Raw genomic sequence first — 24,265 nt, 5'->3', positions numbered from 1 at the left:
CGCAGGGAAAAAGGGGGGTTGCAAATAAAACCACTAAGAAACCACACTTAAAAAGAAACCTCCAACTCTTTTGGTTTCCGATGCATTACATAGAAACGTCATCATCCAAATATCATCCTCTGCATCCAGCCTAGTGATCAAACGAGTACGGATCCATCAAGTCGGGTCCGGGGTGTGTAGAATACCGTTAACATATGTGACTGTGTTGTGTTGTGTTGCATTGTGAGTGAAGTCGAAAAGGAATGGCGTACGGTGGCCAAACCAGGGAGTAAAGTAGGAAGATTTCTTTTGTAAAAAAATAAAATAAAAAATAGTATCAGCAGAGGCCGATGGTTGCTAGGTAAGCCTCGAACGCCAGAGACCAGAAAGCCTTCTTCGTAAACAAAATGGTAAAATGGTACTAAAAGGCATGTAGATTCAACAATTAAGCATAGGGAGGCATAAGGCACAAAGCGATTATGCTCATCGCCATATCCAAGAACGCCGTGTTAATATCGCATAATTTCATCCAAGATAGCGGGATGGAGCAGAATTATGCCTGTTTGGGGAGTTCAGCAGGTGTCTCAGCAGATGTCGTTTCTCCTGTAGTTGGAAGCACAGGGACAGGCGCAGACGGAGCTTCTATTTCGGGCTGGTCAGCCTGGCCCCCTGATAACTCTGCTGGGGGCATTTCAGTCATAGTGTGGATCTGTTCTGTTGGCGTTTCCTTAGACACCTCGGGAACAGATTCTAAAGGTACAGTTGTAATTGATGGCCTGAGTTCCTCGGTAAACTTAGGGTTGTCGTGGTGCATAGGTGCGACGGCCATTGGTTCACGAGCTTCTTTCTCGACAGGCTTCTCGACAGGCTTCTCAGTGGGCTTCTCGGCGGGCTTCTCGACGGGCTTTTCTGCTACTTTGTCGTCCTCCTGTTTCTCTCTGTTCATGTCCAAGCTCTTCCCACGGGAGGTCAGGGCTGCACCAAGCGCCTGTCGATCTCCATGGCGGTCTGCTGGCGGTGACTTATTTCGGCGTTGTTCAGCATTCTCCTTGGCCTCGCGATATTTGTTTTTTATCCAACCGATGGGGCCTTTTGGGTCATCTTTTCCGTTCTCCCTCTCACCATCATGCCCACCATGCAAATCGAAGAGATGCGATTCTGATCCATCGTGTTGGAAGCTCTTGCGAGTTTTGCCACCTCCGCTGCCAATGGTCGTTGTGCTCGTTTCGGCGCCAGTATTAGATCCTAGATTTCCAGGTGATGGAGTCACCAAAGACCCAGAAGAGCCGTCATTGTCGTCTTTTCTGCTTCTCGACAGTCTCCATCGCCTCTTTTTTTCTTTGTCGGGATTCTCAATCTGTGGAGCAGTCTGGCCTTCAAGGGCCTGATCCAGGTCAGAGCCATCATTGAAAGATGAGTGAATCGATGTTGGCGGAGACTTCTTGCCGGTGAAATTATTGTCAGGGTGCAAACTACTGCTCGAGGCAATCTGGGATGCTCGTGGTGTCGGTTCGGAAGACATATCGCTTGCCTGATTTGGCAATGAAGGTTTGGATTGTGTTACCTGGGGTTCGCTAGAGTTAATAGGATTCTGAGCCCCGGCCTGAGGTGTTTTGACGGGTGTTTCTCTAGGCGACGTCTTCGCCGGATCAGAAGTAACATTCTCAGAGACATGCAGAATCGATTCCATTGGATTTGGTGATTCCCAGGCTGGCGAGGCCGCATTTGAATGTGTCAGAGAAGCATTGGAGCTTTGGGCACTGATGTTCATACTGCCTGGGATCCTCTTCTTCTTCAGCTTGTTTGGTTGACGTTTGTCGCTGCCGTCTGCTGGCAATCGCTGGAATAGGTTTTGGAGGTTTCGCTCCTTGACAGGGGGTGTTAGAGAATCCTGGGGAACCTCCAACAGCCTTTCCTGGCTGGGGGCCAACGCCTGAGCAGTGCTAGTAGATAGATGTGTTATCCCCGCCACTGGGGGAGTAAGGCTTGGCTCCCGTGATTCATCAAACGCCATGGCTGGTCTCACAGGAGTCATAGGTTCGAGGCGGGCTGGAGATTGGTGGCCAGGGCTGTCAGCTTTCCTGAACTTCCCCCCTGCCAAGCCTGGAGATTTCTTCGACGGTACTGTATTGCTCCGACCAAGCCCCCCTGTGGTATTCGTGGCGAGGGCTGGGCTGTGGGAGCCAACACTGCCCTCCCCTCTCGAGTGTCGTGAAGACACAGACCGGTTACGGCGCAACTGGCCTTCCTTGCGAACACTGTTGGCACCAGCACTTGCAGTGGATGCAGACCTATTGACTCCCCCAGCGTTTGGTGTGGTAGGAGTCCCTGATTCTACTTCCTTCTTTGTGTTTTCATCAGCAGCGGTGCCTTGCATGCCAATGAGGAAATGATCTTGATTCTCGATCAAAAAGATCAACACGCATTGATTGAGGCGATATTCTTCTGGGGCCATTGCGTGATTGGGGTGTGAAAGCATGCCAGGTTGGAAAATGGCGGCCAAATTCTGCGAGTTCATTCGATTTTCATCGGACTTTGCGGCAAAGACCGCCAGTAGGTCTAGGATATACAGGAGGAGCTGTCGATTCAAAGGCGGCAACTCTGTAATAAGTTGCTGATATTTCTTGATTGCGGCTTGTTCGTCAAAGTTGTCAACAAACTCTGGTCCCTCGCCATCTGAAGTTGGTTGTTTGGTGGCTCCGCGCAAAGGTTCACGGAATTTCTCGTACAGGGCTAAAGGCACTACGGGTTCAGGTAAATCGTTCAGATAACGGCGGAGAACGTTGGCGGCATCATGGACGGTATATCCATCCCAAACAAGCCCTTTGCCATATCTGTCCGGCGAGTCGAAGATGTGCTTAAGTTCCTTGATTCGTTTTTCAGAGCCGCTCAATCGGAAAATACCCTCAATTCCGGTGGCTACAACAGTATTCAGTGACATTCCTTTTTTTGGGCTAAGCTTAGGCTTCCAAACATACCTTTTTCTTTCAGAAATACGCCGCACTTGGCAACCACTATAGGCACATATCCATAGATGTAGCTTTTTCCATTTTCGTCAATGAGGGATATAGCAACATTGGCGTATGTGATGCTCTGCCGCAGCGGAATACCAAAGATGCCAGGTGCTTTGGTTTCTGAAGCATAATATATTAGACCTCTACAATACACAAGAAAGAAGAGCGGAAAAGATGTGATTTTGGCAGGGTAGGAGCCATTGCAGAATAGTGTGGCTGTCAGAAACTTTGCTGCCACGTCCAGCTTGATGGACCGGCCACCACACGGATGGACGACTGCGCAACAAAAGTCTGGAATCAAGCAAGGAGGCAACAAGCCAGGAAATACGTTTTCCATGACATGACTCGGGAAGAGGAGAAAAAAGATTAACAAAAAAAATCGTACCTGGAGGATCTGGCTGCTTAGATGGCAATTTAAAGCCTTTCCACCATGATTTCAAGTCGCGCTTGTTGGGCGGCGAAGCAGGTGTGGCCCCCGGTGGTGAAGGGTGGTGCGACGAGTTCGCTTGGTTCGTAGTCGGTATCGGCGAGGTCATGGTAAAAGGAGAGCGCTCAATGAACACCAAAGAGCTATGGCGAGAACAGGTTGAGTGAATACAGTTGTGCAACTGCGTCGCTAGATGTGCTCGAATCTAACTTCGGCAGCACAACGCCGAATTGGCGGGCGACCGAGGCGAAGCGATTCCGTCACGGCGAGCGACAGCGGCAGCGTTAATGGTGAGTCGTTGGACACTGGGAGATATAGTGATGACGGAGTTCTTGATGACGGTAAGTATAATTGGCTGTAGCGACGTCGCGACTTCGTCTTGTCCTTGCGACGGCAAGTGTAAGCGGTCAATCTGACTCGAGGTGATGGAGAGCTTAAATTCCAACAGGCCTGTAACGCTGCAAGAGTTTCAAACGGATCGGGCGAAACCGTCTACGGTCGAACGAGTGGTCGAGCGTCCGATGGAGTCGTCAGAGACATGAGGAAGCAGAAGCGTGCGACGCCGAGAGCGTGAGCGATAGTTGGAGGCAAGAGCGGGAGGAGCATGAGATGTTTGGCGCGCGGAAGCTATTGATGGGAGTGGGAGTGGTGATGAAACAAGTGCGAGGCGGGCGGTTCAATGTTGGCTGATGTGGGTGGTGGTACTAGTGTCGTGGTGCAGGTCAGTTGTACACTGCTCGGCCACAACAATGCTGGGCATGGACATGTAAGCCAGGGAGACTCTCAAGGCCGGGTTTGATGTTGGGCCAACAATAGCAAACATGTGTTGTAATGGAGTACTCACAGGCGTTATGACGGGCGGGAGTAGGCACCGACGAGAGAACCCCAGGTCTGGCCTCCAGGATGCGGGCCAGCAGATGCAATATACCAAGTAGATGGGCGGCGGGCAGGCGGCAAAGGAACCATCAGCCAGTTGCCGGCGTCAATCTAGTACTTGGTACTTAAGTAGAAAGCAGAAAGCTTGGATTTGCTGTGGAGAAGCAGCAATCTGGCGTCGACGGCATCAGCCAAGTGGACGTCACCACAAAGGACGGACTGAGCTACCGAGTAAGTTACGAAGTACGGAGTACGGAGTACGGACCACCGTGGGTTGGCTGTGGGTTTGGCTGTGGGCTGGTAGAGCTGGGTGGCAGTCCAAGAAGCTCAGAACCCAAGGTGCGCCAAGGTCTGGCTCGGAAGTGGGCCGTGGCAAGGTGAGCCAAGAGGGCGCGCAAGGCTTTGAACTCGTCATACGTGGCCCTGAGATTTGACTGATGCAGGGAGCTGTGCAATCGTATCGCAGCTTGGCAGAATGCACTGCAGAGAGGACGCAGCCTCAATTGTGTGATGTTTTGGTCTCCGTTTCTTTGATGGCGGAGGGGCACGAGAACAAGGCTGGCGGCCCTGACTTTGGGAAGGAACAACCACGCATCTTTGCTGCTGCTGCTATGTCCAATGTTTCAGTCACTTGAGTCGCCCTACAAGCGCATGTGCCGTTTCGACGCCTATGATACCTTTGAGACACCACTAGATGGTTGTCGACCCATTCATTGTCTATTTGACGGCCTCGTCGAATCGCGACATGAGGCAGATGGGACCCGGCCCGCCACCAAACTCACACCATGCAGTCATATAATTGTGGCTGTGAACAAACCGCCTTAGCTTTAGGCCTCAAGACTGTATGCATTCCCTGGACCCAGCATTCACACGAGGGAAGCTCAAACAACCTCGAGGCCGAGCCCAAATTGGCGCCTGCCGATAACTTCTAAATGAAGCCGCCTGGAGTCCGTCCAGCCTGCGATGCAATGTGGAATCTTGCTAACTTGCCGGGTTTTGCGCAGGCCACCTCCGGGAGCACCCACAGCTTTGGCTCACCTAAGTTACGGACTGGCCACTCAGCCACAAGGTCTTAGTACCAGCAACTGCGATATCGTTAGTTCGTAGCACATATTCTTGGAATGCTTGGTATTCGACAGCGGGGGTTCGCCGCCAGCTGACAATCTCACCCCAGAGTCAGCATCACCCATCTGTTCCAAATTTGGATCATCCGGGATCTAGCTCACACGTCACCTTGCGGCAGTCCCCGCCCACAGCTCTCGCAGATCCAAACGAATGGGCAGGAACCCTGAAGATCGTATGGATTGTCCCCCGTGTTTGTTTGAGATTTCTGCAGCCATCTTGAGGATGCCCTAGGTGTTTGAGGTACCCGAAGGCTCCCAGCTCCTTGGGGGAAAGCACTCCAAGAAGCGTCTATACGGGCCTCACCAGGCAACCAACCGGGTCTGCTCAGTCTGACTACGCACATCTGGCCACATGGTCATCTGTCTTGCCACACGGAGGAGATTGTCGCTCGTCTGCCGTGGGGCAAAAAGATAGGCAACGATCTTGGTGGTGCCGTATATTGCTTACACAGTAATATGAGCATACGTACTCCGTACCTAGCTCGATCCGAACTCAATTGTATCAACGCCAGAGTAGAGTGCGCCACTCAAGCACAGACAAGCCGTTCACATCACACTCGGGAACGGTGATGGTAATTTGTTTTTGATCACCATCCTGAAGTATGGAGAAAAAAAGAGAGACAGAGCAGTAAAAAAAGGCCAACTACCACAATCTTGATTCTTATCATTATTCTTTATACTTTTTGACAGAAGTACGTAGTCCAAAATCACACTGCCGAAGCACCTACCTAGGTAGTTTAACCTCCGAGGCGATAAGACGCGGACCCACCGATAAGATAAACCAGCCTTATCGGCAAGCCTAAGCCAGCCCATACCAAAATTTCATCCAGCGTCATCAGGAGCCTCCCGACGACCACACCTCTCTCCATCCATCTCATACAAAAACATCCAATTCCATCCACCGACACCGCCCGCCCATCATGGACATGTACGAATCCCGGCCATTCTCCTCTCCATATCAATTGCCAAGAGCTGCCCTGACCGCCATCTAGGTTAACACAGGCCGAGCAGCGCATGCTGGAGCAGCGCATGCAGAAGCGCCAAGTCAAGGAGTTCATGGGGGTATGTTCTCCGCTTCCACAAGCCGCAGCAAGCCATTCCAAAGAAACTAACGCGAGGCAAAGGCCTTTGGCGGCCTCGTAGAGCACTGCTTTACGTCATGCGTCGACGACTTCACCTCCAAGGCCGTGTCGACCCGCGAAAACGGCTGCATCAACCGCTGTGTTATGAAGTGGATGGCCACGCAGCAGCGTGTCAGCGACCGTTTCCAGGAGCATAACGCACAGCTCACGCAGCAGATGCAGAATAAGTAAATGGAAGCATCATGGCAGCACTATTGCATATGGTAAAGGACAGGTGTGGCTGCGTTGGACGTTATCACATCTCGTTGAAAGAGACGGGTCCAACCCTTGCCAGTGTATGATATGAGGAACTAGGCGTCCGTGATTGGGAATGAATGCGCCGGGTACGCCGAGGGGCATTCGTTGAAATGGATTGCATGTATTAGTACGGAGGGCATCCAGGAACAGGATACAGGAAAAAATTAATCGGAGACACGAGGGTTGTTGTAGTATCGTGTGTTTCTTGTTGAAATAATCAAATGAATCACCAGAGCCATCAAAAGAAATTAGTTGTAACCAGTATGCTCTATATCCTGCTACTGACTATCTTTCGAATGGTACATGTCCACACAACCCAACCTTTGCCCTACGAGTGAGAAATGCGGCCCGTTTTATCCCAACGCCTGGTCCCAGCACGTCCCGCTATCTATCAAAATACTCTCTCAGCTGCTATATTTAATCATAATATCCACTAGGCAGAATAAAAGAAAAATGCTACGAAAGAGCCAACGTGTCGAAAATCAATCCAAACAAGAATTGCTTTTTCAACTTCTAGCTCTCCAACTCCTCGCTCAAGACGTCACGCACAGTCTCGAGCTGCGAAACAATCTTTTCCTCCAAGAGGCTTTCGCTGCCGCCAGCAATTCCTGCTTCCTTCCGAATATTCTTCCATTCGGTTTCGCGAGATCCCAAAGGAAGGAGTCGTTCTTTAAGTAATCGCTTGCTTGAGAGCCAGAATTCAACATTTTCCAAGAGACCAGCCGCATCCCATTCGACTGCAGGGATATCCCGGTTATTATTAGCTCGTAGGGCAGACAAGACTCTTGTGAGGAGCGCCAGAGAGTGAATCTCGGATGTCGCCAGCAACGTGAGATATTGTGGCGTAGACTTCGATTTTGTTCGAGAGGCTCCCGGTGCCTCGAATCGGTCCACGCTAGCCTCGAGCAGATGCGAGAATTGGTTCAGCACATATGTGATTTCGGGAGCAAGTGTAGAGCCAAGCGATGCTAGCATGTTTAGCATTAAAGGAAGGAAGCCCTTCGCCCATATAGCATAGCATCGCTGGGCGAAGGGTGCGTCTGCATAGGGCGAGATTGTAGATCTGAGCATGTACTTTGACAGGTTGGCGGAGAGGAGACTGCCAAGAATACCGTCGCAGGCTAGTTGTTCTGCCAAAAGAGGCAGAGTGGACAGCTCAAGCAAGAACAATATGCTCAGCTCGCCATATACTGGGTCGCCCTGATGTGCCAGTTTATCTGCCCAGGAAAATAATGACGTAGCAGCATTGACCACATCGTGTGCTGCCATAATGTTGAGGATCTGCGTCTGTGATTGGTCCATGTTGGGCATACTTAAGCAGGCTTGAAGAATTGCGGTCAACAAGCCAAGGTCCTCGGGGGACATGTCCGAATCGTTGTCATGGATGAGGCTGACAAGTGACCTGAACCCTTTGCCGACAATGTGGTCCAACAAATTAAGTACCGTTTGCGTGACTGTGACAGTTGAACTACCCAGGTTGACAGAAGACTCGGACAGTCCCTTGGTATCGGAAAGATGGTATGAGCGCAGAGTGACAAATAGGGCTTTCAACAGCGTACGGTAGTAGGCAATCGACTCCTTGGCAAACGGCTCTTCAACACCATGGATAGTGCCTGTGAGAGTACCTAGAAGCTGATTGACATCCTGGACCGGGACGGATAACTTGGCAAGTCGTTGGACCAAGACCAGTGCCAAGCTTGCCCTGGCATCGATGAGCTTGACAAAGATGCTTTCAGGTCCAGGCGCACCTTGATTCGCATTCAAACATTGTTGGGCGACTTGCAGCATCTGTTTCGCTACCGTCTTGTCGTTTGGTAGGCTGGTACTCAACTCTACCAATAAGAACTCCCAAGCATGGAATAGAGCCTTTTGGTTATGTTAGCGTTGCATTCCTGTTCGTGATTCATGTACCCATAAGTTTGCGCTTACTATTTGAGCGTCAACTAGTGACAGATTCGCGTTTGCTAGCTCCATTTCATTCTTGAATCCGTTGTCTTTTCGCCCTAGCCACCCAGGATCAAAGCTTAACATGTCAGTGGCACGATCTAAGTCGTAATAGTAATTCTTGCCTAATTCACGAGGCTCAAGGACGGTCCTTTTGAAGTTGTCCAGCGAACAACCAGAGTACTTGTTGGCAAAGTTCTTGGCAAAGTTGTTGTGCAGGGACTTATTGTAGCCAGACACTTCCACACCATCTCGAATGTAATAGTCCATGTCAGCAACCAGACTCTTTGCAAGAGTATCAGGGGCGCCTTGATGCCGTAAATGATAAAGTTGCATGGCCAAGGTCTCAGCGACGTATGCTGCCACTCTAGCATCGACGGCTGTCTGAAGAGCATCAGACTTAACTGTTAGATGAGACGGCCTCAGGTCTCGCACATATGCCCTGAGACCATCGGTATAGGTGGTGTCTTTGAGGAGGCTGAAAACCGTCCACGGCCAATAATTTTGCGCGGAGGCGACGAAATCTAAAATGGCGAGAGCCTCCTCTGACTCGAGTTCCTTCAGCTTCTTCAACCTTCCAAGGGCAGTTGCAAATACCGAATCGGATGAGAGATCGCCTTTCTTGGTCTCCTGTTTCATAGCCTCTCTCGGCGTCTGTCCTGTGAGAAGGCAGTTTGACATCCACTGCTGTCTATTACGAAGGATGGATGAGAAAAATCTCCAAATAGTGCCGACCTCCAGAGTAAGATTGAACGGCCGTCCGAGGTGCGCTAAGACCTGAAGAAAAGATTTGGAAATCTGAGGCCCCAGATACCCAAGAAGAGATGGCGGCTCAGAAGCAGCGGACGCGGCGTTAACGACGAGGGACTCGAGGAGGCCAATAGCCCCTGCTCGAAAGACATCAGAGACTGCACAAAGTCGGGCCAGGAGTGTGGAGCTCTTAAAAAGGTAGGTTTCGATCATCGTGGAGGACCTCTCAAGATAATTAGCTGCCCTCAGGAGAGTTGTGGAGAAGTGTAAAATAGAATTGGCTTGGCGTCGAGCAATAGTATTTCGCGTTGAATATAACGTGGCCTCGGGCATTCTGAAGGCATCGACCAACGATGAAAGAATTGGCTGGAATCGAAGTGTTCCGCTTGCTGGAGTCATGAAACAATCGATGACATACGAGGCAGCCGGCCGTAGGCAGGCAGTCAGACTGTCGGATGTCGGTGATTCTCCCATGCTGTAGCTATATGTAACCAGCTTATTCAGGACAGGCACGACACTGTCTAGTAACAGTGTGCGGCTTATTGCGTTGTCGAACCTCCAAGTAGATGTGCTTTCAAAAGCATCTACTGATGCATGCGCAACGGACAGACTCACCTTGGTCAGCACTTTGTCAGCAGTTCCCAGCCAGGGATTTAGATCCGTCTTTTGCCTCGAGGCCATTTTGTTTCCAGCACGACGCTGAACAGCTGAGGTCATTGCCGTATCAATCAGCCCAGAGAATAAGAGGAGTGAAGAATTTAGAAATTCAAATCTCTCTGAAACCAAATCCAGGTTACCAGTGATTTTGGACAATTTTCCTGCTCTAGAGTCGGAGTCGAGCAGCTCGCCTCTAGCCAAGTAAGACCAGACTCGGCTTGGCCGGCATGGTAGGATAGCATGCAAAAACTTCACACATGCCGTCAATACATTTATCGCGGCTTCTTCGCTCACAGCGAGTTCATCCTGCATGTAATAATCCATGGTTTCGCAAACGACCGCCACGATGTCTTTACCGCCACTGATATGTTTGCTAATCTCAGCCAGGAGGTCACTTTCGCTATGCACGAGAGCGGTGCTAGAAGCTGTTCCAGTATGAAGATATTCCATGCGGAGGAGAGTTGCAAATAGGGATATAACCTCGGCAATCTCATCAGGCTGCAACATCCCCAACTCACAGCGATATCCCTCTTTCATCAGGTTGATTTCCAATTGTCGTCCAAGAAGTGAGAGTGACGAGTGACTGTAGTCCATGAGCACCACTCTGCCAGTATCGGTAATAAATCGCCCATAGCTCCCAACCGGGAGCCTGTAGGCATCGTCCTCAATATATCGTCTGCTCCATGAAGACGACAGCGATATCAGTGGTAACTCTTCTAACAGACAAAAAGAATTGGTGTTTTCGTCCTCCTGGACCAGTTCGTATGACTGGAAAGCATCCGGGAGAGTAAAACTGATGGTTGGCGTTTTCCTCAATAGAGACAGAATAAAGTCAGAGCGGTCCTTGTCACTTGAATCGCTAGACGCAGTGCAAAGTGCCCTGCACATGCTGATGAAAGGCACGAATTCATATGGATACCGGTCAAGAGCTTGCTGGAAGTAGAATTCCATGGTATAGTCGTCTTGGAGCATGCTTGTCATGACATCTTGGCCAACGTCAAGATCTTGATCTGGCAACAATTGCCAGTATTCCCGTCCAGGAGAGAGTAGAGAAAGCAGAGCGCTGACCGGCTCCGACTGGTATCCAACAATGGGATACGACACCTTCAGAAGTTCAAGGAATGCATTTCGCATGCGAGAACTGAGCAAAGGTGTCATGCTACCTCCAGGCGAGGGGCCGAGGCAGTTTGCCATGTTTGATATGATTTCGAAAACCTTTCCATGTGCCGTAGCGCCCGAGGCCAGTTGTTCTACAACTTGTAGATCTTTAGCTGTTGTCGTATTCTCAAGAAAGCCATCGAACTTGGAAGACTCAATGGAAAATATACTACCGGCGGAGTTACGTCTGACCATGGGCCGCACGACACCACCGGATTCGAAAGTCTCGCGTGCATTCTGTTGCAGCAAATTATCCCTTTTCTCGGTCCGGTTCTGGTATGACACGTTCATACGATGGAGAATAAGGGTCCAAGCAAAGATGACAGGAGTAGCGCTTTCGCAATCCATCCCGGCCGCATTGAGAACACTTTTATGTACCTGCTCCAAGATGTCTGACAATATCAAGTACGAATCGTACATATCATCGGACGGCGTCGGGTCCTCTTCTCTCTCGGCTAAAAATGTCAAGGATCGGGCGGGTTTAAGAAGGCTGATAGAGACGGCAACAGCAATTGTCTTCAGTGGCAGAACCAATTCGCCGATCGTTTGATTTATCTAGTTTATTGGTTAGCTTCTAGTTGTAGAAAGCAGCGCGGGCCATATTTACGGACAGGTTGAAGGGTATCAAAGAAATTGTACAAGTCCATCAATGAAAACCACTGATTGATAACACTGGAGGGCGGGAAGTCATTGCCAAGGCTATCCACCAGTTGGAATACCACAGATTGAGAATGGATGATTTCGGTGAGTAAGGTTCCCAGCCAATCCAGTTCAATATCTTCTTTCATCAAGATAGATTCGTCGGTCACTGACTTGAGACCAGCCTCTAAGCTGGTCATGCTGGATGTGATGACTTTGAGATATGCGGACAGGAATGATACGCTCTCGTCCTTGGTATTTGGCGAAGCCTTTAGCTTGTAGAGTGCTGCCAATTTGTCGCTGACAGGGGTGAAGATCGGTAGTCTTCCATACAGTCTAATTGATTGCAAATAGTCCATAGTCATGATGAAATATCTTCGCTCAGTCAGGAACATGCTGAAAAGCCGGCGCTTTCTCGATTCGGCGGCATCAAATTCGGCGGATATCTCATCAGCATCTTGAGCGTTGCCAGCTCCAAAGTCTGACATGAAGGTTGCACCTCGTCCATTCTGAAGGCCTGCGGCTTCCTGAAGATTTGTTGCGTCCTGAGATGACAAAGGTCCAAGAAGATGGCGATTGGGTCTCGATTGCACTTCTAGTGCAGCAATTCGCAATGAAGCAACCAAATTAAGTTTTGCGCTCCTGCTCAGCCATTCCGCATCTTGCTTGAGCAAATTGATGTCGTATCGTTCTGTCGACGCTGAAGTCACGTTGATTGGCGCCGTTTTTGTTTCGAAGTCCTTCCTTGCAGCCTCACTGGGTGGCGCAAACGCAGCAGAGGGATCTTTCAAGAGCGCGTGGACATAATCATCGGACAAGAAATTAACGACCTCGGTGCTTCTTTGCCTTCTTCCGGAGTCGTCGGCTAAAGCTGTAGCAACATGCCTCCAAGATCTGCGAGAAAAGCAATTGTCAGTAAGAGGCAGATCCCAACCTTCAACTTCAGCGTGCTGAGACTCACAAAAGCACTCGCTCCCCAGACAAGCACTCTCCCAGGGAGGGAAAATATTTGCTATCAGACACCGGCGCCATTGCCACGAGCGTCACTAAAGTGGCAGTGGCACACGATGCATCACCCAGGAGGGATTGGTGACAAAAAGAATGGTGTTGACGCGCTGCTGTCGCGAGCCCAGCAATCGATATGGACCTAACAGAGCTCTCCTGCAGGCCGCTTCAGCGTCAACTTTTTTTTTGGGCTGGAGCTCAACGGCGCTGCCGATGTTCAACCGGCCAGGTACCGGATAGGCCCAAACCATCAATGATGCTCGGGAAACAACGATGCACTGCACCTTGGCGACTGCGGGGGACTCATCGGAGGCAGCATTAAGATAGACGCACTGTGATTACGCACTGATTACGCACCGTGACAAATCACATCCGATTTGTGTGCATATACAGTGCATAACTTTATACGATATCGGCGTTTTTTCGTTGCAAGGGCTGCCAATTTATTTCTCGTACAACCATTGACTCACGTCAATGATAAGCTGGCGCATCCTCTCTCCATCAGCAAAGGTAGCCAGAATCGTCTGGAATTCCAACAGCCCAACTTCACCTTCTTCTTAACTCTCATGTACATTTTGTCAAGATGACAACGCCAGCCCTCATTGACCACTCACCCCACCAGCCTGAGCCCTCACCACCGGTAGCAACGGCATCTAATCTTATTCTCATTGATAACTACGACTCTTTCACCTGGAATATTTATCAATACCTGGTTCTTGAGGGTGCCACAGTTCATGTTTTCCGAAATGACCAAATCACCGTTGAAGAGCTGGTAAAAAAGAACCCAACTCAGATCATCATCAGCCCTGGTCCTGGCCATCCCACCACCGACTCTGGTGTCAGCAGAGACGCGATTCGACACTTTGCCGGCAAGATTCCAATTTTTGGTGTCTGTATGGGGTTGTGAGTAGCTATCTACGCTGTACTTGTGCCCGGCTAGGAAATAACACTAACGCTCCCTAGGCAATGCATGTTTGATGTCTATGGTGGTCAGGTCGACTCTGCCGGGGAGTGGCTTCACGGGAAGACGTCACCACTGACCCACGACTCGAAAGGAGTTTTTGCCGGTCTTGAGCAAGGCCTTCCCGTAACTCGATACCACTCTTTGGCAGGGACCCGCCTGACACTTCCCGAATGTTTGGAGGTGACGTCTTGGGTAGCCAAAGACGATGGTTCACAAGGCATCATTCAAGGTGTCCGCCATAAGAAATTCGCCATGGAAGGTGTACAGTTTCATCCCGAAAGCATTCTGACAGCTCACGGCCGTACAATCATTAAGAATTTCCTGCACATGCAAGGTGGCACCTGGGAAGAGAACGCCCAACTGCAGAAGCCAGCCGCAACCAACGGAACCACCACAGCATCACTGCCAAAGAAGAACAACATTCTCCAAAGGATCTACGCAAATCGGAGAGCTGCAGTAGAAGCTCAAAAACAGATTCCTTCTCAGAGAATGTCTGATCTTGAAGCTGCTTACGGGTTGAATGCAGCCCCTCCACAAGTCCCTTTCTTGGCTCGTCTTAAGCAGACACCTTTTGATGTAGCCTTAATGGCTGAAATCAAGCGCGGGTCTCCCTCGAAGGGTATTTTTGCCCTTGAAATAAACGCACCGGTGCAGGCCAGAAAGTACGCGTTGGCTGGTGCAAGTGTCATCTCAGTGCTTACCGAACCTGAGTGGTTCAAGGGTAGTATCGAGGACCTCCGTGCCGTTCGACAGGTGCTTGATGGTATGCCAAACAGGCCTGCCATTCTACGAAAGGAGTTTATTTTTGACGAGTATCAAATTTTGGAAGCAAGACTAGCCGGTGCAGATACTGTGCTTCTGATTGTCAAGATGCTCGAGACCGAGCTCCTTGAGCGATTGTACAAGTACTCCCTTTCATTGGGAATGGAGCCTTTAGTAGAGGTCCAAACCGCTGAAGAAATGGAGATTGCTGTAAAGCTCGGCTCAAAAGTCATCGGTGTCAACAATCGAAACTTGGAGAGCTTTGAAGTGGACATGGACACAACCGGCCGACTGCGGAAAATGGTTCCCGAAAGCACAGTGATATGTGCACTTTCAGGTATCAACAGCCACAAAGATGTGCTTGCATGCAAGAATGATGGTGTCAACGCGATTCTTGTTGGCGAGTCAATCATGCGAGCGCCAGACGCCACTTCCTTCATTACGGAATTATGCTCAGGATCCAAGCCTACGGAGAAGAAACGACAGCCAAAGCCCCTCTTTGTCAAAGTTTGTGGAACTCGAAGTCCCGAGGCAGCGAAACAGGCCGTGGAATCCAAAGCTGACTTCGTTGGGATCATCCTGGTGCCCGGTACAAAACGATGTGTCTCACACGAGACTGCTTTGGCCATCTCAGAAGCCGTTCATGCATCAGGGGACAATCTGGCAGACAGAAAAGAAGAGCCGGTTCCCAAGAGCGGAGCTGCTGATTTCTTCGCCGCCGCAGCAGATCGTCTGCAGAGCTCGAGGACGCGGTTGGTAGGTGTGTTCATGAACCAGCCTCTAAGTGAAGTCTTGGAGAAGCAGAGACTGTATAAACTGGACATGGTACAGCTTCACGGAGAGGAACCCATCGAGTGGGCCAAGATTATCCCCGTCCCAGTCATCCGATCATTCAAGCCAGACAATGTCGGAATCGGACTGCGTGGCTATCACACCATTCCTTTGCTCGACTCGGGCGCTGGATCTGGAAAGCTGCTGGATGTTTCGAAAGTCAAGGCGGCTCTGGAAAGGGACCCTGATCTGCGGATATTTCTTGCTGGAGGTTTGAACCCAGAAAACGTTACCGAGGCTGTTAAGGCACTGGGAGACCTCAGTGATCGTGTAATAGGTGTGGATGTTAGCAGTGGCGTCGAGGAAGGTGGCAAACAGAGTCTTGAGAAAATCGATGCTTTTGTCAGGGTCGGCAAGGCGATTCGATAATTTATTATAGGTCTGCGAAAGAAAATAAAGTATGACATGGATGTCAGTTGGTTCTATTTCTGTACCGGATTACTTCTGAGGTTCACCCCGTTTTTGCTACTGCACCTCTGGGCTGCTGTCAACGTCTTGTCCACACTTGCTTACTTTCCGTGATCAAGCTTCGGGATATTCAACCAGTGTGTATCCAAGCAGAGTTACAACAAAGGCAATATCTGCTCGAAATAATAGGATGCAATGGCATTACGTGGAATAGAATACTTAATTTACTATAGGCGCCATGGACTTACTGTCGACTATTTGTTCCGCGAGACGGTGCATCTGTCCCATGAGCTCAGATTCGCCGCGCGTGTAAGTATCGCCCTGAACACAAACGGAGCACTTACACGAACAACCACGGGGCCATCCATCTAAGCCGTCTATTTCCTTCCGGTCCCTTTGAATTTCTTAGCAATTGGAATTCAGCACTTGGCTCATATTATTATATTCATTTCTTAATACCCTTCTATTTTTTATTTTTTATTTTCCGAGTTGCAGACTCACTACCGAGTTGACCGTCTGCGTAGTATAAAACAACCTCCAACTTCACATACCTTCTATTCGCTGTTTCAACAACTACCAAGAACCAAGTCCTCACCAGAGAATTCAATGATATATCTGCATCTGAAACCAAAATTTTGGCTCTCACTATTTCTCGAATATCTGTAAGCAGCTTGGTTTGAGCTGCTTCCCACATATTCTGCATCACCACTTACTTCATCCTTCCTTTGCCATGCCGCGCAATTCATTCTCAAGCCCAAAGCCCATCTTCAGAGGCAGGGTTATAGCTGCAGCCGGTCCTCTCCCAGACAAAAACACAGTAGAAAACTTCAAAAACTGGACCAAGCTACGCAAGGGCGAGTTCAGAACCACTTTCGACGAGAGTGTCACTCACCTTCTCTGCTCCGAGGAACAGTTCAACGCGGATAATGCAATTGGTTTCATGCCTCCGACCCAAGCTCCAGCCATGTTAGCCAAAAGCAAGAGCCTACTAACTACCGATAGTCAAAAAAGCACTCAGGCTCAAGTGCCACATCGTCCGCTACGAATGGTTCCTCCTGTCCATGGGCGGCAGGGAAGCGCGACAACCCGAACAAGACTACGACCTCCGCGCCAAGTACAACAAGAAGAAGGAAAAGGAGCGAAGAGCGACTAGACTTGAGAGGGGGAAACGACTGGCCGAGCGGTTTATCGACCCTAGTTCGTACCCTGTTTACTTGTCTATTCCATCGCCGGCTGTGACTGACAACGCCAGACCTTTACCAAATCTTCGACGATGACCTGCTATTCCCGTACAAGGTCGAGTTGACTCGTCTTACGGTCCATGGCCCCGAGGCAGGCCCAGAAAGAGAGCAGCTGGAGAAGTATACACTCTGCGTGAGCCCTTCCCATCCAGCATGCAGGTCGTTGCGTCGAGTGCCTAACCCGGATATATAGCTCTACAAGTCCAGGGCCAAGCCGCATCTCTACTGGTTCGCAGCCAAGTATTCCAAGTCCAAAGGCGACAACCAGCCGCACTACTATCGCGAGACGGACTTTCCCACCTTGCAGCACACGCAGATGGACGCGTTTAGAGCCTTTTTCAAACTCAAGACGGGTGTTCCTTGGTCGGAACGAATCATTAGACAGGCCACGATGCCGGCTGAATATTTTCAGTACACGGCCCCGGTACGTTATGTGCTCTTGCTGTCAGCGAGACTCGTGGTGATTGCTGATCATGAATAGACGGGTGGCAAATCCACCGGACGGGACAAGCTATGGTCCCGCTACTTTTGCTTCGAGTTGAATAGGGCGATAAGGGGGCCATCCCTGGACGAGATTGACACGAGTGAGGTCCAGGAACAAGGTGTGCCTGGTACAGAGGGTGATCAGGATGCACGCAGTTCTCAGAGCGGCGATTCTGAAGGGCTGTTCGGCCGTGACATGGATATTGACTCCAACGACGCGGATCGAGATCCTTGTGACAATTGAGGCAAAGCTATATTGGACTGGGACCCAGCGGTAGACGACGTCGCCAACGAGATAAACATGTGGGTGGGCAGTCTGGCGAGACTTTTCGTGAGTTTGGCGGTAATGGAGCGCAATAATAGACGAAGCGGAGAATTTTCATCTAGCATACTTGGAAGGGCTTAATATAATGTCTACGGATGACGAAAGAGCAGTTTCGGCTGAACGAAGGGATATATACAGAGGGAGAATCGGCAGGCAGACGACGACCAACACCGTCAAAATGAAAGCAGAGCTAGGAGCAGGGCATGCAAAACTTGCAAATCACTCGCTACATCACATACCTGCCATAGGCAAAACAACCTTGCTTATGATATCATAGAGTAATACAATTTCAAACCCGGGCCATACGCAGTGATATCTCAGTCCGCCGGGTTACGCCCTTTATTCATAGCCCATAATACATTAAAATCTCAACTTGGGCATTAGAAACACCAACAACACCAAACCCAGCATCAGGCCATACACCCACGCATACAGAATCATCCGTCCCCACCAGCCCTTTCCCTCCGTCATCTGCCGCAGCTTGCCCATTCTTCCAGCAGCCGACCGCATGCTCTGTTCCGCCTTATTTATGCCCTCGCCCGTCTTCTCGAGTACATCCTTGTCAGCTTCTAGCGTTACCGCGAATCGTTTTGAGCTGTGTTTTAGTGCGCTTGCCAGCTGAAGAATGGAACGTGACAGGTCGTCTTGCTCAGCTTTTTGGTTCTCGAGAATGGCCTCGGCTGTGGCCGTGGTTGTTTGTGGTTCGGGTGGCTTGGGACGATTCGCAAAGAGGGCTGCTCTAGCGGTGGTGTGTGATGCTGCGGTCGGTTGGGCAGATGAGCGCGATCGTAGAGTTTGTGTGGTTTGCGTAGCTGGCTGTGAAGAGCCGGCTGGAGTTGGTGATGGTGTACGTCGGATGGGTTCTTGAGGAATGGGTTCTGGAGTTGAAGAGTTGGGCGGTGTCTCGAGCGCGCTGTGTTCGTCTCTCGTGTCTGAGGATCTTGAGTCCATGCTTTCGCTGGGCGTAGGGATTATATGGCCCAAGAGATCCTCCCCATCTGAGCTGTCGTCTTCGTCTATCGCCATCTGCACGTGGGTCAGCAACAATCGGATCATGGAGCGGATATATTGTCCTAACATGTCGCAAGTCTTCTAGTCGATCAAGGAGCGTCTCTAGTCGATCTCGGTTCACATTCAAGAGGCTCTGCGTCTCCACCCTCCTCGTCGGTGCCTTGACACGGAGGGCATCCTGTTCGAGCTTCGTCAAGACATTCCGTGCGTATTCCAGGTTCTGCACCGCGGCTCGTCAGTCATCGCACCATATCTAGGCTTTCAGCCTGTCTTACCGCCTCTGCTTTCGCCCTTTCGTACTCGCTCGTTCGTAGCCGTTTTTCTCGTTCTGGAGTTGGATGTAGAAGGTTGTTCTGCAACCGTAAAAGCAGCTGTGTCAATTCCGCAAGAGCGGTGTCGGGGGGTGCAGATGCGGTGCCTGGGATCAGGGGATCCTGTGACAGAAGTGCCATTTTGAGCGCGATGCGGAAGCAGATTGGGAACTGGACATCGCCGGGTGGTTGGATGTTGCGAACCAAGTTGACCTCTACTTTAAGTAGTGACGTGTGACGTCCAGGAAGCTTGCATGGGGCATCAGTGGGGCGTCCAGATGTCCAGATCTGGTCGCTTGTCCTTTTAGAGCAGCACTGAGGGGGACTGAGACCAATCAATTTGGCGGCATGTGTGCTAAGGTGCCTTTAATGCAACGACGCCATTGACTTTGTAGCGATTGATACTTTATAGACACCTTTCTAGTAACAGGACGAGCGCATATCTTTTTTTATGAAACTTTTTATTTTATTTGGTCTATCTGAATAATCGTGCAAGCGCTGCATCAGGTAAGGCTCAGTAAGGTAATACCGCCAGAGAACCGTCTTTTATCACGATGCGTCAAAAGCGACATGTAGTCAGAGGATAAGTGATTCATCGCCGCGTACCGGGAAAGGCTGCCCGCAATAGCCCCAGCCACGGCGATTGATAGTTGCTTTTTGTTGTATTATCAATACTTTGAATCTTATATTATTTTTCCGAAGACTTTATACCTTTTTAAAGTGAAGATTTCTTATTAGCTAGAACTATGCGGAGTAATCTGATGCAACAAATGCACCTTGACACAGCCAAAGAGATAAAACAAATGCTGCGCGAGGATTCCGCTTTCGTGTATGGTCCCCAATGCATGTTCACTCCTTTACCGTACACAAGCCTCGAGCCTCTCTACTTAATGGAAAATCAATCATCCTCAGTCTTCGACACTGGGCCCCCTTCGGACACTCCTTCTAACTTACCTTTACCTGCGAAATAATTTTGCCTTTCCCACACAACCTCCTTTTGCGTATGTTGATTCTCGTCTCGTTTCTTCATGGCGCAAGAGGAGGTTTGCTGAAACTTCATATGCCTTTTAGTTCAATAGGGTAGGCCACGATTTGGCTACGCGAAAATGGAGAAAGCCTCGATCGACCTTCACCGAGCCACTCCACGACCCTTACTTGGGTAAATTCACGAGGATCACGGGTATGGCGGATACCTAAATATAGCGTTGGAATAATAGCGCCAAGGCAATAGGAAAGAGCATGATGAGATGATGAGGTGATGAGATGAAACTTTGATTACATTATATTTATACTAACTCTTAGTGGAGCCGTACTACACACACTTCCAGCTTGAAGCATGCTTATGATTTCCACCAATGTAAGTCTGCGTTTTTGGATATCTGCACAGGTCAGCGATATATCTCCCCAGCTTCCAGCATGAAACTTACAAGCAGTGCCTACGGTGGAAATCAACACCCAAAGCCACTGTATCATTGACAAACTTTGTCCCCGTCAAAGTCTCCGGTGCGCTCCCTCCTTCAACCCACGCAACAATAGCAGCAAGCACATTCTTTTCGGGATCGAAGGGGATCCCCGCTGCCGGAGCACCACCACCTTGTCCGAATGCCCAAGCCCCAGGACCAGCATTGCAGTGGAACATGCCAGAGACTCGGAAAAACCGGTAATAATCGTGCAAGTGGCGATCCTCTTTGGCCATGTGGTCCCAAAAACGCTCTGTGTTAAACATCGTGATTTGGTTATCTTGGCCACCGTGGTAACTAATCATCTTGCCGCCTCTTGCTTTGAATGCGGGAAGACTATCAGGAAAAGTTCTGATATCGAAGGGGTTCTGGGCGTCGGCTATGGCTACGAGGGAGGAGTCATAGTTTATAGCATCCCATGTTGAGTCGTTGAGGACAACATATCGGAACCAGTCCTAATTTACTCAGTGAGTGCCAATGGCCTTTGCTATGGGGATAAGTGCTTACTTGAGAATAGCTGAAAGGTGCCCCGGCAAAAAGTTTCTTTATCGCTTGCTCCTCGTTACCCGGATTCATGCGAGGGAATATGAGCGTGCCATTGGGGTACTTGTAGGTGGCGTAAATCTTCCTTAGCTGCAGTACTTGCTGAGAGTTGAGGCACTTGTCCTTGTTGCCGAATGGCCACCAGGGCATCGGGCACTGCAAGGTTTCGGGGTCGAAGTAACACTTGTCTGGTACTTCAATGATACCATCCTTCACGCCATCGAGAAGGTCGCACTGGTTGAGAACCTCATCGTGGATTAAGCCAGTCCACAACTCTGGGCGAATAAAGTTGGACGGGCCAGCGGGACCGGTAATGGGATAAAACATGGCTCTCGCGCCTTGTAGATGAAGGAAGTCAACGGCAGGACATCCGGCAACAATTCCATCATAATCACCTGGAAAGGCTTCAGCAGCTTTGACGCCCATACGACCACCCAGAGAGCATCCAATGTAGTATGAATGAGCGGGAGTTTTGTTGTAGAATTGGCTGGTTAACAACTTGCCTGCTACTGTGCCGGTGTGGAGGCTAAATGAGAACAATTCAACCGGTAATTAGTCACTAGAGGCAATATCAATGGTTGTGGGAGTGTGGCCTACGCTCTATACGAGAAGTCCTCGATGACATCAGGATTATTCAGGAATGACACGCCCGTAGTGCCATTATGGCCATTATTCGTTCCCATGGCCGCAAAGCCATTGGCAGTTGTATATGCCAAATCCTCATACTTGACGCCTTTCGAGGTTTAGTTGATCTGAATTGCCCATGCGGAATTGGGAGACTGAAGGCAAACTTACATCCATCCACGCCGCCGTTGCCAGTTGCTATGTATCTTGCCTCGGTCCATTTGTCGGGTAACCAGAGCTCGAAGGTAATGCCAGACCGCTTCGATGTTTCAATGTAAAGCGCTACCCGGCATAGATTGGCGGCAACGAGCTGCGAGGCCCTGTTGCACGACGGGTCATTGTCTGGAAATTCCAGAGTCGTGCCATTGGTGACATACTCGAGGCGCATGCGCTTTGAGTTCTCAACCAGCTTCTCTGGCTCAAAAGACAAGCAACGGGTTTCAAAGCCAGTCTGTCCTGAACGTCCAGCATCAGTCACCCAACTCACAGCTGCAAGGAACAGCACAACAGATAGCGTCGATAGCATCATGTAAAAGGCTTGAACGGCGCTGGGTCAGCACCTGTTGCTTCTCAGTGTCGCGACGATCGAGGGGGAACTCATGGAGGATGCCAACTGCCCTTGAAAAAGTAGTCTCGTCTTTCTACTTTCGCATCAGAGACCCCACAGTCTTGAAGAAAGTCGGCGGTCGGTGCGATTCGCCCAAGCCGTCAGACATCAGAGTCCAGACCAGAGAGGGTGAAGCTGCGCATTAATTACCAGGATCATGTTGGCGGTGACCGGGGCGGGGGTCAAATAATGATGGGCGGAATGTGACTGTAATCGCCTGATAGACATGCAAGCCGAGCTGTACTGCGTAAAATGCAGCGAATTTGACGACATGTCACACAGGATGAAAGATATAACCCTCGTACTCAAGCTTGGCGTATGACAGTATTTCATGCACAAAACTCTAACCCTCTCGTCTGATTCCCAAAGCGGAATACTAATGGCAGGAGCCATCTAATACTCCTTCCCGCCCTCCAGGCACCGAAATCGTTTCATTATTTCTCAATCAACTATCAGACCAGTGGCGGAGCGCTCTCAAAGGCGACAGGACTCGGGCCTGAGAAAACTCGTGATATTACAATCATAGTATAAAGCTTTCTAGGATTGAGAAATGCCATTGTGGTCGTATTTTATCCTAGAGCTGCATGTAACGCAACTGTATGAATCCTTATTAACGCCTCATCTCACTCATGAATTGTCCCATCAGTCTTGTCAGCTGCAAGTCGTATTCGGAACTGTGGAGTTTCCGCAGCGTGAAGGATTCGTCCGATTCTGAACCGGCGGTGTTTCTCATTCATCCATAATCTCCATTTCCACTCGCGTCCTCCCAATCAACTTGTGCTAGTTCTGTGATATGTGATACTCCAGAGCGGTAAACGCTCAACACCACATGCTTCGAAGTATTGAGGAGGAATCATGGTTTCCTCGGAACCAAGAGTGAATGTAAAGGGTCCGTCTCAGGTCACTTTTCGAGCCAATCGCCGATACACACGTGTTGGGCAGTCTACTAATAGACCCGCAGCTGTGGAATGTAGTGCCTTCGAACTTGAGCAGATTGTCGCGTGGCCTTCGTTCTCTTATTGCGAGCTTCGGTTTCTCCCTCATTCCTTCTCATCCGCTTTTTTCTCAAGAGCAGTTCGTAGTCGTTCTTCTTGTCTTTTCCAGTGGCTGCCTTCCTCATATTCAGGGCTAATTTTGAGTGCTTTCCTTAATCGCTCGCTTTCCTTGATCTTGGCATCAGCCATTTCGTGAACTTGATGTTCTTTGAATGTTCGCCTCGGTCCGGAGCCCCCCCTCCTTCCCGATTCCATTTCTGCGAGGAGCTTTTCGCGCAGTTCGTCGCATCGTTTGTCAATCTCTTCTTCATCGATCCTGGGCATTCTGTTAGCATGCATCATGACAATGGAGTCTATAGAGTGATGGCCTACTCCTCCTCCTCAAGTTTATCTCTTAGATCAAAAACCTTGACTTCAACTTGTCTCTTGCGATCATGTTCCAGGATGCCTTTGTCGGGTTGTCGCTGCTTGTGGCGTAAGCTATCCAAATCCTGGGGGTATGGAGCTCCATGGTCACGAGGCTTAAGATGAGCGAGGTTCCTCTGGACGTATCCTGAGGTTCCACTGCCCCTTGGAGTAGATAGACCAACGTTTTCTGACATTTTTGACTCGTATTATTTAGAACGGTGGATTATCAAAAAGATAGTGAGGTTGAAGGATTGCCGAAACCTGGTAGCGGGGAGGCGGATACCAATCAGTCATACCAAATTTAGTAAGCGGTGAGTTGGTGCTGTGTCGATCAAGAGCC

At 49.9% G+C, this 24,265-nt stretch overlaps 8 protein-coding genes across 8 annotated transcripts; 3 read left to right on the top strand and 5 right to left on the bottom strand.

The window, feature by feature from the left end:
- Nucleotides 1-532: 532 nt before the first annotated feature.
- rga5 (Rho-GTPase-activating protein 5) lies at nucleotides 533-3,529 on the bottom strand (the record flags this gene model as incomplete). Its single annotated transcript, XM_014686927.1, has 3 exons — nucleotides 533-2,898; nucleotides 2,958-3,113; nucleotides 3,379-3,529. The coding sequence occupies 3 exons, from the start codon at nucleotides 3,527-3,529 to the stop codon at nucleotides 533-535; spliced, it is 2,673 nt and encodes an 890-aa protein (XP_014542413.1).
- A 2,811-nt stretch (nucleotides 3,530-6,340) lies between these two features.
- On the top strand, nucleotides 6,341-6,733 carry TIM9 (Mitochondrial import inner membrane translocase subunit TIM9; the record flags this gene model as incomplete). Its single annotated transcript, XM_066131302.1, has 3 exons — nucleotides 6,341-6,348; nucleotides 6,413-6,482; nucleotides 6,545-6,733. The coding sequence occupies 3 exons, from the start codon at nucleotides 6,341-6,343 to the stop codon at nucleotides 6,731-6,733; spliced, it is 267 nt and encodes an 88-aa protein (XP_065987315.1).
- Nucleotides 6,734-7,312: 579 nt separating this feature from the next.
- Nucleotides 7,313-12,979, bottom strand: NUP188 (Nucleoporin NUP188; the record flags this gene model as incomplete). Its single annotated transcript, XM_014686929.1, has 4 exons — nucleotides 7,313-8,665; nucleotides 8,729-11,863; nucleotides 11,920-12,841; nucleotides 12,909-12,979. The coding sequence occupies 4 exons, from the start codon at nucleotides 12,977-12,979 to the stop codon at nucleotides 7,313-7,315; spliced, it is 5,481 nt and encodes a 1,826-aa protein (XP_014542415.1).
- A 556-nt stretch (nucleotides 12,980-13,535) lies between these two features.
- Nucleotides 13,536-15,878, top strand: trp-1 (Multifunctional tryptophan biosynthesis protein; the record flags this gene model as incomplete). Its single annotated transcript, XM_014686930.1, has 2 exons — nucleotides 13,536-13,855; nucleotides 13,916-15,878. 2 exons carry the CDS (start codon nucleotides 13,536-13,538, stop codon nucleotides 15,876-15,878), a joined length of 2,283 nt encoding a protein of 760 aa, XP_014542416.1.
- Nucleotides 15,879-16,647: 769 nt separating this feature from the next.
- On the top strand, nucleotides 16,648-17,885 carry G6M90_00g087010 (uncharacterized protein; the record flags this gene model as incomplete). The annotated part of the gene is made up of 5 exons (XM_066131301.1): nucleotides 16,648-16,852; nucleotides 16,920-17,114; nucleotides 17,170-17,291; nucleotides 17,352-17,582; nucleotides 17,640-17,885. The coding sequence occupies 5 exons, from the start codon at nucleotides 16,648-16,650 to the stop codon at nucleotides 17,883-17,885; spliced, it is 999 nt and encodes a 332-aa protein (XP_065987440.1).
- A 441-nt stretch (nucleotides 17,886-18,326) lies between these two features.
- Nucleotides 18,327-19,429, bottom strand: G6M90_00g087000 (uncharacterized protein; the record flags this gene model as incomplete). The annotated part of the gene is made up of 3 exons (XM_066131300.1): nucleotides 18,327-18,992; nucleotides 19,045-19,197; nucleotides 19,253-19,429. The coding sequence occupies 3 exons, from the start codon at nucleotides 19,427-19,429 to the stop codon at nucleotides 18,327-18,329; spliced, it is 996 nt and encodes a 331-aa protein (XP_065987331.1).
- Nucleotides 19,430-20,711: 1,282 nt separating this feature from the next.
- G6M90_00g086990 (uncharacterized protein) lies at nucleotides 20,712-22,441 on the bottom strand (the record flags this gene model as incomplete). The annotated part of the gene is made up of 4 exons (XM_014686933.2): nucleotides 20,712-21,203; nucleotides 21,256-21,817; nucleotides 21,889-22,024; nucleotides 22,087-22,441. 4 exons carry the CDS (start codon nucleotides 22,439-22,441, stop codon nucleotides 20,712-20,714), a joined length of 1,545 nt encoding a protein of 514 aa, XP_014542419.2.
- A 1,121-nt stretch (nucleotides 22,442-23,562) lies between these two features.
- Nucleotides 23,563-24,119, bottom strand: CWC21 (Pre-mRNA-splicing factor CWC21; the record flags this gene model as incomplete). The annotated part of the gene is made up of 2 exons (XM_014686934.1): nucleotides 23,563-23,833; nucleotides 23,890-24,119. 2 exons carry the CDS (start codon nucleotides 24,117-24,119, stop codon nucleotides 23,563-23,565), a joined length of 501 nt encoding a protein of 166 aa, XP_014542420.1.
- Nucleotides 24,120-24,265: the final 146 nt, after the last annotated feature.

Source organism: Metarhizium brunneum, chromosome 5 (assembly GCF_013426205.1).
Source record: "Metarhizium brunneum chromosome 5, complete sequence".
In the NCBI taxonomy this organism is placed as follows: domain Eukaryota; kingdom Fungi; phylum Ascomycota; class Sordariomycetes; order Hypocreales; family Clavicipitaceae; genus Metarhizium; species Metarhizium brunneum.
Note: the sequence above shows the minus strand (reverse complement) of the source record. Positions and strands in the feature narration are given on the sequence as shown.